Source organism: Rhizophagus irregularis, chromosome 24 (assembly GCF_026210795.1).
Source record: "Rhizophagus irregularis chromosome 24, complete sequence".
Lineage (NCBI taxonomy): Eukaryota > Fungi > Glomeromycota > Glomeromycetes > Glomerales > Glomeraceae > Rhizophagus > Rhizophagus irregularis.
The window spans coordinates 2,547,550-2,561,766 of NC_089452.1; the positions used below are offsets into that span (position 1 = coordinate 2,547,550).

The 14,217-nt window shown below is 27.5% G+C and overlaps 2 protein-coding genes across 2 annotated transcripts; one reads left to right on the forward strand and one right to left on the reverse strand.

Annotated features, from left to right (window-relative positions):
- Window positions 1-3,916: 3,916 nt before the first annotated feature.
- On the reverse strand, window positions 3,917-6,313 carry OCT59_016252 (uncharacterized protein; the record flags this gene model as incomplete). The annotated part of the gene is made up of 7 exons (XM_066132358.1): window positions 3,917-4,134; window positions 4,225-4,518; window positions 4,623-5,150; window positions 5,229-5,586; window positions 5,662-5,846; window positions 5,937-6,009; window positions 6,089-6,313. 7 exons carry the CDS (start codon window positions 6,311-6,313, stop codon window positions 3,917-3,919), a joined length of 1,881 nt encoding a protein of 626 aa, XP_066003353.1.
- A 3,667-nt stretch (window positions 6,314-9,980) lies between these two features.
- On the forward strand, window positions 9,981-13,786 carry OCT59_016253 (uncharacterized protein; the record flags this gene model as incomplete). Its single annotated transcript, XM_025321938.2, has 4 exons — window positions 9,981-10,205; window positions 10,273-10,506; window positions 10,600-10,948; window positions 11,016-13,786. 4 exons carry the CDS (start codon window positions 9,981-9,983, stop codon window positions 13,784-13,786), a joined length of 3,579 nt encoding a protein of 1,192 aa, XP_025167556.2.
- Between the last annotated feature and the right edge of the window lie 431 nt (window positions 13,787-14,217).

A 14,217-nucleotide genomic window follows, 5' to 3' on the forward strand; every position in this document is an offset into this window, starting at 1 on the left:
CTTTTACTATCCGGGTCCCACCAGAAAACCCCATGAGGATCTGCACAGGGAATGAAATAACTGCAAAGATACCTCTTGGCTTGATCAAGATCACTCATACTCTTTGCAGCGACAATAAGCCGTTTAAGCTTATCGATACTGAAGGCTTTTGTTTGTTCACCGAATTTGGGGATAACTTGAGCTTGAGTGGTCATTTTTTCGTTCTATTAAATCGAGTACTAATTTATAGTTACCTAATCTTCAATTGCCGAATGTATTTTTTCCAAAGATCCGCGCTTCTACCCGGTTATCTCTCTGTGGCTTTACAGACCTTCTAGGGGCTATTAACCTACCTGTTTACTCGGTTTGCTATCTCACTGCTTCCGACAGATGAATAGACTGAATCCTGATCATATGACAGATCTATGACAGAATGACAGATCTGGGGGGGTAAAATCAAAACTTTTTTCTGGGAGTATCCTCTCCCGATTTTTCTGAAACATCTGTCATATCCGTCATATCTGTCATACCCCTCTGATTCTATCGTATTTTCCTCTCTTTTCCCTTATTTCATTCTTTTTTAGTATATTATTATATGACAGATGTTAATGACAGATGGTGACAGATATAGGGGATTCCTACCCCACGGAGGGGAGATGTAGGTACTGCGAGGCCCTGGCCGAGGTGGGGTGAGCGTAGCGAGACACACTACCAGCCCGACGACACAATTTTGTCCATTAGGTAAATGATTTAATGAAATTTGATTGATTTATATAAAACAGAAACTGCGCATTAGGTAAAGGAATTGATGGAATTTAGTTGGACGAATTATTAGACAGAAACTGGTCGGCTGGAGTTATCTTAATTCTGGCTATAATGATTTCAACTTCAGTCAGAATTTCTGTGTAACCTTAATTTTTTTTGACTTTTTTTGGTTATTGGGTAGTACAAATTTTATATCAATGCAATTCTCGCATGCTGGTTTATAGGCAAATCTGCATTCAGAAATTATAAAATTACCTTATTTGGCCGATATAAACCAACTAAGTATTAGCCAATCAAATCCCATGGGCAAATCTGCCCATGGGCAGTTTCTTAGCTGAGATTTTGTGCACGAAGTTTCAGCTTATAAACTATGTCGATCATTTGGATTGGGTGCAAATTAAAAATCCGATTTGGAATAATTTAATTGGTGATCCACAAGTCAAGTAGCGAAAACGATAATAAAATTTGACAGAAATTTATTAATTAAAAGCCACATTTCTGAATGTGGGTTGTTCATGAATTTCTCTAGCCAAATGTTTAAATAATGCCATTTTGCTTTAATGAAATAGTTTTCTACAGTTTTCCCACCAATCTCATGCAAAAAAAAACCATAATGTAACATTGGAAAAAAGTCCAATTTCTAAGAGATCTGAGATTCGAAAGACAAAAACTAGTTTTATCATACCATATCACGTGTATAATGAGTGTGAAAAAGTCTTGAATTTGTCGGGTTAGAAGTTATTACAGCATAGTTTACTAATAAAATATATCAAAAATAAAGCAATATGCATGAAAGTTTAGTGAAATATAAAAAAATTTCCATAATTTGTACTTTTAAAACCTTAGTTTACCTAATAACATAGTAAATGCCACGTGCTTCCAAGGTAAACTTCGTCAAAAAAAAGTTTTACACTTTGTAGCTTTGAAAAATAAAAGTGTGACATTTACGTTATTGTTTGTGTTATTTTTAGTAAACTATGCTTTATAGTTTTTGTTACATCAGAAATCATTAAAGTCGGCGTATTACGACAAATTAGTATATGATTTGCGTCAAATTTTATATGTAATTTCTCTAGTTGACTCGCGGATCATCAATCAAGTTGACTCAATTGGATTGGATTTTACTATCAAATTTCCAATTCAACGATTATTATATGACACCACAATCTACCACATTAGCTAGTACCACCATGACCGCACCATCATTCACACGTTATCACAATTTTAAAAATATTATTATTAAAAAATTTTTAATTCTCGTCTTGTTTAACACTAATAATGGAGGGAACCTCTAACCTTTACTAACTAAACCAGACAAAATAATAAAAAAAAGGTTCAGTGGAACGAAGATTTTATCAAATTTTTCATTTTAAATAGAATGGAAAGTTGAAGAGGTTGTTGTAGTAATACAAAGGCTTAATAATGATTGCAATATTCTGCCGAACAGTGCACTGCTCAGTTAAATGTAAAAATATCAAAAAGAATTATAAGATAGTAACCCGTTCTTGAAGAACTAACACTTATACATTCATAGAAGATCAATAAGTCAATATTATCATTAGATGTTTCTTCAGAAGATGAGCCAGTTCGGCCCAAAATAATTATGTATACAAGTGAAGGAATTATAATAAGGTCTTCGGATACTTATTGTTAAATTTTTATTTTTATTTTTATTTTTTTTTAAATTTTTTTTCAGGGTTTTTTTAACCCTTTCAAAAATAATTTTTTCAACCTTCATTTTTTCGATTTGGTTTGTCAAACCTTCCTTTTCTCCGATTTTTTTTTTCGCTTATCTTTTTTTGGGTTTGCTTTTTTTATTAAAGAGAAAATATAGTTAAAATATGAAATAATTAACAAAAAAAACCTGATAAAAAAGCTAAACGTAAAGTCTTTTTACACAAAACGCAGGTTGCCATTAAGAAAACAACTTTTTGTTAAAAACATTTAATAAAATAAAATTTTGATTTCACGTAAAACACAAGTAGTGATCGACCAAAGAATGATAAATTCCATCTAAAATTGGAAATATGAATGAAAAGGATATAACAAAAAAAAAAAGAATTAGAATTAAAATTTTTCGAAATCATTAAATATATTAGCAAAATCTGAAATAATGAAATTTTTTTTTTTAAAAAAAACAAGAAAAAAGAGGATAATAGTGAATGATATTTAAAATGTTGTTAATGAAAAAAGGCTCACGAAAAAGAGAAATAAAAAATGAAAAAAGAATTTGAAAATCAATGAACGGATAAAAAAAAATGATTGTGTATGAAATAATTTAATTTTATATCTTTTATTTTATTTAAAATATAATAAAAATAGAAAAAAAATATTTTTACGTGATTCATACTGTATAGTTATAGGTAATTAAAATAGCAATACTATTTTTAGTTATATTCTTTTTAAATTAGACTCGATAAGCATTTTATATATACTTTATATTGCAAAATGTTTTAATAAATAAAAAGGATTTTATAAAAAATCGCCATAGCGATGTGTCGCTAGTGTCACGTGACTTTACATATGTGAATAATTTGTCACCCCGCGTCACATCCTCTAGTTTTCCATTTTTATTATTTATTCTGGGGACTTAGAATTTTTTCAGTGCAAAAAATACTATTTGTCACTCCCTATACATCACGTGCTTAATTTCGGCCAAATTTTATAACGCTGGCCAAAATATCCTTTTTTGGAGCTTTAGGTAACGTTGCATAATCCAAAAAAGGCAATTTTATTTTTCAGCAAAATTCAAGTTTTTGTTACACAAAACTTCCAAAAAAGGAAATTCTTTGACGATCTTTTAATTCCGGCCGGAATTATAAAATCACGTGACACTGGCGATGCATCGCCATGGCGATAAAAAACAAAACCCAAATAAAAATATATAAATGATATTTTCAGAACCTTGAAAATAATGATACCTAAGAAATACAAACTGAAAAGATATTGTTGCAAGCATGTATAAAGTTCAAAAAAGAAAAAAAATAACGAATTTTTTATAAATGTACAATTATTCTAAAGATAAAAAAGATCATTTTAAGTATTAAATAATATAAAAAAAACTATTGTCGATTTGACGTCTTAACCGTTGAGCCGGGTTTAAATAGAAAAATATTTCGTGAGAGAGATAAAATATTATTAGTAAAAATAATAATTTACTTGTACTTTATGCTCATTTAAAAAATCGTTTTCTTAATTCTAAGTTATTTTTAGCAAGTTGAAATCCTTGGTTAGCAGATTTCTTGTACCAATAAATTGCTTGATTTATATCCTCTTCAGTTCCTTTTCCGTATTCATACATATAGGCAAGATTATTTTGAGCTGAACTATTTCCTGAATTTGCTGCTTGGTAATATAATTCTTTTGCTTTTTCATAATCTACATCAACACCTTTTCCATTATAATACATAAGAGCAAGATTATATTGAGCATTACTATATCCTGAATTTACTGCCTTGTAATATAATTCAAAAGCTTTACCATAATCTATATCAACACCTTTCCCATCATAATACATAAGAGCAAGATTATTTAGAGCTAAACCATTTCCTGAATTTGCTGCTTGGTAATATAATTCAAAAGCTTTACCATAATCTATATCAACGCCATCTCCATTTTCATAAGTAACGGCAAGATTATGTTGAGCCATACTACTTCCTAAATTCGCCGCCTGTTTATATAATTCAAGTGCTTTTTGATAATTAACACTAGTTCCAATACCATTATCATAGAAATAACCAATTTTCACTAATCCTGATGCATAATTCATATTAGCTATTTTTTCGTAATATTTAAAAGCCAATTTTTCATCTTTTACAGTTCCACGGCCAGTTTCATAACACAATCCAACATAAAATTGTGCTAATACAGTATATGACCTTGCTCTGACGCATTAATAAATAAATCAAATGCTTTCTTATTATCTTCAATTTTTTCAATCCCTAAATAATTAAAATATCCAAGTAAGAATATAGAATCTGAATTATTTTGACTAATTAATAACCAATCATAAATTTCTTGTGAATTTATATTATTATTATCAAAATAACCAAGAATATCTTTATTATTTTTGATACGCGTTGATTTTTTTCCTTCATTAATTATTTTGAAAATATAATTTACTGTATCTTCAACTATTTTATTTGTTAATGGAGTAGGTACTATTTCTCTTGTGTTCATTTTATCAAAATTTTGTATAATTTGAGACATTTCCCCATGTAATGAATTATCAATATTCGATAAAGTATTAGTTGGATTAAAATTTTGTCCATCTGTTGATGTTGAACGAAGACTTAATTCTGTTTGATAATTTTCTGTTGTTATGTTTGTTTTTGTCATAATTGCCTCTAATCTTTCTACTACTTGATTTATGGTTGGGCGTTTCTCTGGTTCGCCATTCCAACATTCTATAAAAACCACATAATAATATATGAGAGTTGAAAATTTTTTTTTTTTAAAAAAAAAAAAAAAAAAATATTACATACCAGTATAAATTTCAACATAACCTCCAGGTGTATCGGGAACAGGCTCTTCTCTAAGACCCTGTGTAATTTCTAAAGCCAAATCAATATCATATTGTTCGACTTCAGAATAAAAGGGAGGTTGACCACTAGATATCTCCCAGAATAATACACCAATACTATAGATATCACTTTTTTCATTTAACGAAAATATTTGTGTTGAGCTTTTATTTTTTCTTCGTCCACTAAATCTTTTTGGATCAACGTAAGGAATTATTCCAAAAAGTTTTGATTGTGAGTTGGATGATGATTCAATTCTCTTCGACAACCCAAAGTCAGATAACTTGATAGTTTTTCGATGGACCAGAACATTACCAGGATGCTGTAATTACGTTATGACGTTAGGATATAACAAAAAATTCACAATAATACTTTTATAATTAATAAAGTAGATTACCAAATCACGATGCATAATTCCTTCATTATGTAAACATGACACGGCACAGGATAATTGGTACGCAAAGTTATATTTATCGTTCCATGTAAGACTATTGAAGTTTTCCTTTAAATAATTTTTAAGAGAACCAGAATCAGCATACTCCATAACTAGCAAATAATTATTTGATTGAGAATTTTGGTTTTCTAATTATGAATAAGAAATAATTATTTTTTATTAAAATATATTTTTATAAAATCACGTTTTAAACATATAGTATATTAATTTTACTATACCTGGATCAAATTTTGCAATTCCATAAAATTTAATAATGTTATCATGAAATTGTATATCCCGTTGAAGCTTAAGCTAGAATATCAATATTATATAAACTTAAAATGAGCAAATAAATATTATGAATATTAAAATATTATATTCTAATTTATACCTCATGAACGATTTCTTTTGCAGTGACGTCATCAATATTAAAAAAAGTTTTCAACGCAAAATATTGAGAATTTTTCCAACTCGCACGATAAACTTTTCCGAATCCTCCGGTACCAATTTTTTGAATATCGCTAAAATTTTCATGTTCATAGAGCCTATAATACTCTTTAGAAACAGCTTCTTCAATCCAGTTAATCCATTCATTTGTATTTTTTGCGGTTTGCATTTTGATATTATTATTATTAGTAATCGTAGAGTATAATAGTCAAGAGGCGAAAATAATTCCTAAATGTGGATTCTTTCTTTTTAAATATACTAAATGTCATACATTAAATGTACACAAAAAGTAGTACAAACAAAGCCACCATGTAACAAAGTATATATGGTATGATTCGTAATTCCATTTTATAATGTTGGCCAAAATTTCTAATTCCGGCCTAATCATATATTGACAATATTGTCGATCATTTGTCGATCATTTATTCAATTTTATTACTTCGCTTGATTATTTTGGCAATTGATTCTTGAATACCATTTTGAAAATTTTAAGTTTCGCCCCGTAAATCTGTGGCTTCGCCCGAAGCTTATTAGCAGATGATCGGCAAATATCGGCAAATATCAAATTACTGTATTGAAAATTTCGGTTTAAGGTTAACTTTGACAATATAATTTTTTTTGCTGTAAAAACTTTTGTAATATATTATTCATAAATTATACTGCTAAAAACATTTAGTATAGTAGTAGTATAGTTTTCCCAAGCATTTTATGGCTTTAATCGTAGCTTCAAAATTAATGTGACATGATATATTATATGATCGACAAATGATCGGCAAAGTGATAAAAAGCATGTCCGCTATGCTATTAAATATATAATATCTGCAAAAACTAGCACGAAAGTTTTGATCGAAGAGTTGTTTATTCAGCTAATAAAAAAGAAACATATAAAATTAGTAAAATTAACGTTCAGAAAAAAATATATTTTTTGAAACGGGAATTACAAAGATTAATTCTATTGTTTATTAATAGAACTATGAGTAGCAACCAACCGTGATCCAGAATTTTGAAATAACGTATATAATTTTAGCAAAATTTATTATTATTCGATTAATCTCATACAAAAACACTATACAGGACAGTAATTGTTGGTCATCAATTGCTATTTTCGACATTTTCCTTTATTTGTGTATTTCTTTATGATAGTAACTGAAACTTGAACAATTCTTCATAAAGTGTAATTATAAATATACGTAGGTACTTATTCGAAATTTTAACTAATAATTATAATGTAGCTTGGCGACGTTAGTGTCTTTTCCGTTGAGCCAGTCAACTGTAAATATATTTTTTTTATAAGAAATGCGAAAAGTAGAACATGAAAGAAGTTCAATATAAATTTATTTAATTCTTGATTTTCTGACTTTATTCTATTTTAAGATTGTGTACACCGATTGTGTACAAAGAATCCAAATTTATAACGCCTTACAATACAATTTTGGAGGAAAGATAAGATAGCTTACGAAGAAATTCTATTAAGTACAGTACTACAGTATGTTACGTGCAATATGAAAACAGTATGTTATGAACAAAAGTATAATTAATATAATTTCATTTATTAAAATAGAATGTTGGCAACGCGAATCTATGTAATTACAAAATATACAATATTAGTCCTATTGTATCAGATATGATCTAATAGGTCGGCGGTATTATTATTTTTTTTTTCCAATTCCCCTGTTTCCATTGATTTTCGTTTACTTTCAACAATATCATCATATAATTTATTGTTTTTTTATTTTCTTAATTGTTTCGATACGTGGAAAATATTCGAGAAATGAAAAAAGAAGATATATCGCGTTACCCAATTCTCTTGTCACTTCACTATAGGTAGTAACATATTTTTGGATCTTCAAGGTTCTAATTTTTAACGATTAGCCTCAACAACTTTATTTTTTTTTTCAAAGGAAAGTAGATAAACATATATATACTTATACGTACTAAAAATTTTTCCAAGAACGTCTAAAGTCAATCTATTAAAATTAAAGTATCACATTCTTAAAGAATAATATATAATTAATCTTATAATTACCTGCGCATTAGATTACTAATTTCTATAGGTTTATTATCAACTTTTTCCATGATATCCAACAATTTCGCAGCAAATTCAACAAATACAATTAATGGTAAGTTTCGAAAAGTAGGATTTACAATACGACTAAAATTATAAAAGAAATTAATTATTTATGTATTTGTTAATTGTAAATAATGCAACATACCGATGTCGCCTCCAATCCTATATAAAGTTAAGTTAATATCAACGATAAATTTAATTACAAGATTAAATTTTCGGTACGCCTCCATTTGAAAATAATACGTTTGTCCCATAATATTTAGTCACTAAAGATTTGGGAAATGATTCTTCGAGTAAGGCTTTAAGATACAAATCTAATTCAAATAAAAAAAAATGTAAGTTTAAAACCTAATTATTAGCGAATTAAAGTAACGTTTATTTTAAATTCCTAAATCCAAATCTGTTAAAAATTTATATCTTCCTTTAAATTTTAGAAATGAATGAATCCCACAAAAAAAAATAAAATTGTTGCCCTTCCAATTCCTTCTTTCTCAAAAGTCTCAGTGTATCTTTCCAATGCCTATTTGGTCCAGAGTTGGTATATATTTGAATAAAAAGACTTAAGAAACTTTAATTTTATTATATTTTTAAGTTTCTTAGGTACTCTTGTTTATTTAATATAAAATAACGTTAAATCATTCTTTTATAATCGCTAATGTAATACAAAATCCATTTATTTATGAAAGTCCTATAAAAAATTTTATCCGTTATTTCTGTAAAAACTCCGTAAAAATGAGCCTTTCGATAAAATTCCGTGATATAAGGTTGTTAATTCCGGAAATATGAACCTTTTACGGAAAAAAGATGAATATAAAAAACGGATCGACTTTTTTTTACAGGGAAGATTATATCCAATCTAAAATGATCGGAAAATCCAATCTAATTGAATTTGTGAAACGTATAGAAGTTGATTTTTGAAATTGATATATGTATAACAAATAATTTTTCCTCATCACCATTGTTTTTTGTAAGAAACCAGTATACTAATACCAAAAGAACACAAATTCAGGAATCTCATTTATACAAACGTATCTTCCAGTATAAAAAACGTATCTACTTTTTTTATGGGGCATCGAACTCGCCTAAAATAATTGATGACATGATCTATGAAAATCTAATTCTTAAAGAAAGCTTGCTGAAAAAAAAAATTGAAAAATGACATAAGAAATTTATGGCATATAATAAATCTTTGTTACAACATATTTTGTTTGCACTTACTGAATTTGTCAGCTCTGGCCTTCCTTCTGTTATAATATAATCCATTCGGACAGGTACATCAGCTTGTGCGACTAACATATTGATGAATCATCGAAACTCGTATCACTTTGAAAAAAAAAAAATTTTAAAAGACACAGTTCAAGACCGAAACTAAGAAGCTAGATTCGTCTAGAGAAATTAATATCTTAATTGTTAATGGATAATCATGATATTAGTTTTTTTTAATGTTTTAATAATATTTTATTGCGCTGTGTTATTATTAAAGGTGATACTAAAATAATTTTAATGTTTTCACATATTTATTATTATTCTTGCCATTTGTTTTTAATATTTCAATATTTATTACTTAAACAATAAATATTGTATACATTTTTACCTTACCTGATACGTTTCAAGCGTTTCATTGTTGCATATGATTTACATAAATTTAGCGTACTAATTGTATTACAATATTAACTAAATTTGGTCATGTGGCGGGTTTGACAAACTTTCATTATAAAAAAAGTAGCGTTTTTATATTCATATTATTAGATTTTCTCACTTGGTAAACATGTCAAAAACAACTGAAAAGGATTCTAATGCTTATATTGATTGGTTAGAAAAAGCAATATCAGAAAATTATATCAAATATTATGATTACGCAGAATTTACTAATGAAGAAGAAATAAATAACGGATCTTTTGGAAAGGTTCTTCGTGCAAATCGTAAAGATTCTGATACTGTTATGGCTATAAAATATCCATTTAGTTTATCTATTAAAGAGATAATTAATGAGGTAACAAATATTATACTATGCATGGATAAATTTCTTTTAACGCTAACATTATATTTTAAAATAATAGTTGAAAATGCAACGCGAGGTTGATTATCATGCAAATATTATCCGATTCTATGGCATCTCAAAATTTAAAAACCAATATTTATTGGTTATGGAGTACGCTGATTGTGGTTCATTACAATCCTATTTAAGAAAGAATTTTAATAAACTTGAGTGGAATGATAAATATCAATTAGCATTTCAACTTGCGAATGCTGTAGAATGCTTGCATAATGAAGGAATTATCCATTGTGATTTGGTAACATAACAAATTTATTTTATTGAGTAATTTTTTTTATTTTGTTTATGTCAATAAGCAATATAATAATTTATACGTCCTTATTATTTATAGCATGCACAAAATGTACTTGTACATCAAGATAAAATAAAGTTAGCAGATTTTGGTTTGTCAAGGAAAATAGATGATATATATAGTAATTCAACAGATGTGCTTGGTGTTGTTCCTTATGTTGATCCAAGATATTTAAATAATATTAAAAATAAAAATCAATTATACAAATTAAATCCAAAGTCTGATGTCTATAGTGTTGGAGTTCTCCTTTGGCAAATTTCAAGTGGTTATAGACCCTTTTATGCTGAAGAAGTAGAATATGATGCAAAATTAATCATGGACATTAAAGAAGGACAACGAGAAAAAGTTATTAAAGATACCCCTACTGAATATAGCAATTTGTATAAAGGTAAAAATTATGTAATCTTAAATTCAGTTATATAGTAATTATTCATTTTAACATAATTAATTTTTAGAATGTTGGGAAGATGATCCAAATAAACGTCCTACTATACATCAAGTTGTTAAATCTCTTAAAAAAATAATTTTAGGTGAAAATAATGATAAGATTAATTCTTTGGAAAACACAGAATTGTTACAAGAGACTTCTTCTCATTCAATTACTATAACTGATTTAGCTTGTATGCTCAGCAATAATTCTGATTTATATCTAAGTAAATTGATACAAAACCATTTAAATAATGAATATGACTTGGATATATTAAACCAAGCAGAAAAATTATTTTTAGAAATATTTGTTGTAGAAGATAGTATCGATACTCTCATTGACAAATTAATCGCACTTTTGATTAAAACACAAGATGAAGGAAATAATGTTATTGAAACAAAGCATTTCATTTATCACTGCATATCTCTTTCAAATCAAACTATGAATGATATTTTTGAATGGCTTAAAGAAAACCAGACAAAATCTTCTTATATTTTTTTTCTTGGATTTTTATATTTTAACGAATTTACTTTAGAGGAAAAAAACGATGAAAAGTCATTTAAATTGATTTTAAAAGCGGCAGAAGATACTTATCCTATAGCACAGGTGTATTTAGGTATATTTTATGAATATGGAATTGAAACTAAAGTTGATTCTAGTTTAGCATTTTATTGGATGCAAAATGCTGCAGACAATAAAAACATTTATGGTCAGCTTCAACTTGGTATATATTATGAGAATGGTATAGGAACAATTAAAGATCTAAATAAAGCCTTTTATTGGTATCAAAACGCAACAAATAATAGTAATAAGACTGCATTATATCTTTTGGGAAGATGCTATGAACTTGGAAAAGGAGTGGAAAAAAATGAAGATGAAGCATTTAAAATATATATGAAATTATCCGAAGAAGAAAATAAATATGGGAGTTTCCAACTTGCTATATGTTATTATTCTGGAGTTGGAACTAAAGTTAATAAATTAAAAGCATTTGAGTTATATAAAAAAGCAGCTGAGAAAAATAATCTTTTGAGTCAAAATAATCTTGGATTATTATATGAATATGGTGAAGGAATAGAAAAAGACAGAGAAAAAGCTATCTATTGGTATAATAAAGCAGCTGAAAATGGAAGTGAGGTGGCAAATTATAATTTAGGTAATTGTTACGAATTAGGAAAAGGAGTTGAAAAAGACGAAACTAAAGCTTTTAATTGTTATGAAAAATCAGCAAAAAAAGAATATTTAAATGCTCAATTTAAACTTGGATACTGTTATTTTAATGGAATTGGAATAGAAATAAATAAAATAAAGGCGTTTGAATATTATGAAAAATCCGCCAAAAAAGGACACATAATAGCTCAAAATAATTTTGGGTTATTGCATGCATATGGTGAAGGGACAGAACAAAACATGGAAAAAGCTGTTTATTGGTATAATAAAGCAGCTGAAAATGGATATGAAATAGCACAATATAATATGGGTCAATGTTATGAATTAGGGAAAGGAGTTGAAATAAATGAAATTAAAGCTTTTAAATATTATGAAAAATCAGCTGAAAAGGGATATTTGGATGCTCAATTTCAGCTTGGATTTTTTTATTTTAATGGAATTGGAACAGAAATAAATAAAATAAAAGCGTTTGAATATTATGAAAAATCAGCAAAAAAAGGACACATAATGGCTCAAAATGATTTTGGGTCATTGTACGCATATGGTGAAGGGACAGAACAAAACATGGAAAAAGCTATTTATTGGTATAATAAAGCAGCTGAAAATGGAAATGAAATAGCGCAATATAATATGGGTCAATTTTATGAATTAGGGGAAGGAGTTGAAAAAAATGAAATTAAAGCTTTTAAGTATTATGAAAAATCAGCTGAAAAGGGATATTTGGATGCTCAATTTCAGCTTGGAATTTGTTATGAGCATGGAATTGGTACAGAAGTTAATAAAATAAAGGCATTTAAATCTTATAAAGAGGCGGCTGAAAAAGGACATAGTGATGCACAAAATAGTGTTGGTTATTTTTATGATTGTGGTCAAGGAGTAGAAAAAGACCGAAAAGAAGCTATTTATTGGTATCAAAAAGCAGCAACAAGTGGAAACGTCATTGCTTTATATAATTTAGGTGAATCTTATGAATTAGGAATTGGTGTTGAAAAAGATGAAGTTAAAGCATTTGAATATTATAATAAATCTGTTCAAAATGGATGCACTATTGAAAAATTTTACCTCGGATATTGTTATGTAAATGGAATTGGAACAGAAATTGACAAAATAAAAGGATTTGAATTATATAATGAGGCAGCTTGTAAAGAAAATAATAATGTAAAAAATAATCTTAGTAATGATGATAAAGAAATTATTAGTAAATTAGATGAAGTTTGTTATTGGTATCATAAAGCAGCAGAAAATGATAACAAAGGCGCATTATATAAATTAGGTGAATTCTATGAATTAGGTCAAGGTGTTGATAAAAATGAAATTAGAGCATTTGAATTTTATAAAAAATCCGCTGATTTAGGATTTATTGATGCTCAATATAAACTTGGATATATTTATGAACATGGAATAGAAATTGATAATAATAAAGAAAAGGCTTTTAACCTATACAAGATGGCTGCAAAAGGAGGAAATGTTGATGCTCAAAAACGTCTTGCATCTTTATATGAAAAAGGTGAAGGCACAAATATAGATATAGATAGCGCTATTTATTGGTATAAGAAGGTTATAGAAAATGGATATCAAGAAGTTAAAGAAAATTTGGATAATCTTTTAAGTCAACAAAACGTGAAATAGGGAAATAAAATTTTTAAAATTTCTTTTTCTATAATGTCTTATTGGTATTGTCATTTAAGAGTTTGATTAATTTTATTTTATATAAACAATATAATAAAAGAAAAAGCTCATTATATCACAATTATGTTTTTTTCTGGTATTAGTATTGTTGTACTGCTGGAGATTGTAAAACTTCAGTTCTGACATAAAAAATATCTATACCCAATAGAATTTTTTTTTAATTATTCTTATTATACAAAAGTTGTTAAAATAGCTTTTAATTTAAATATGCGCAAATTTTTTGATTTTATAAGTATTAGCAACTGCTACTAAACATTTACAATAATAATCTTCGTTGTGTATTCCTTAATATACTTAAAGCATGGACAAATGTTGATAATAATATAATAGCTTGAATACTTTTTAAAATTAAAAATTTAATTCGATTCGTT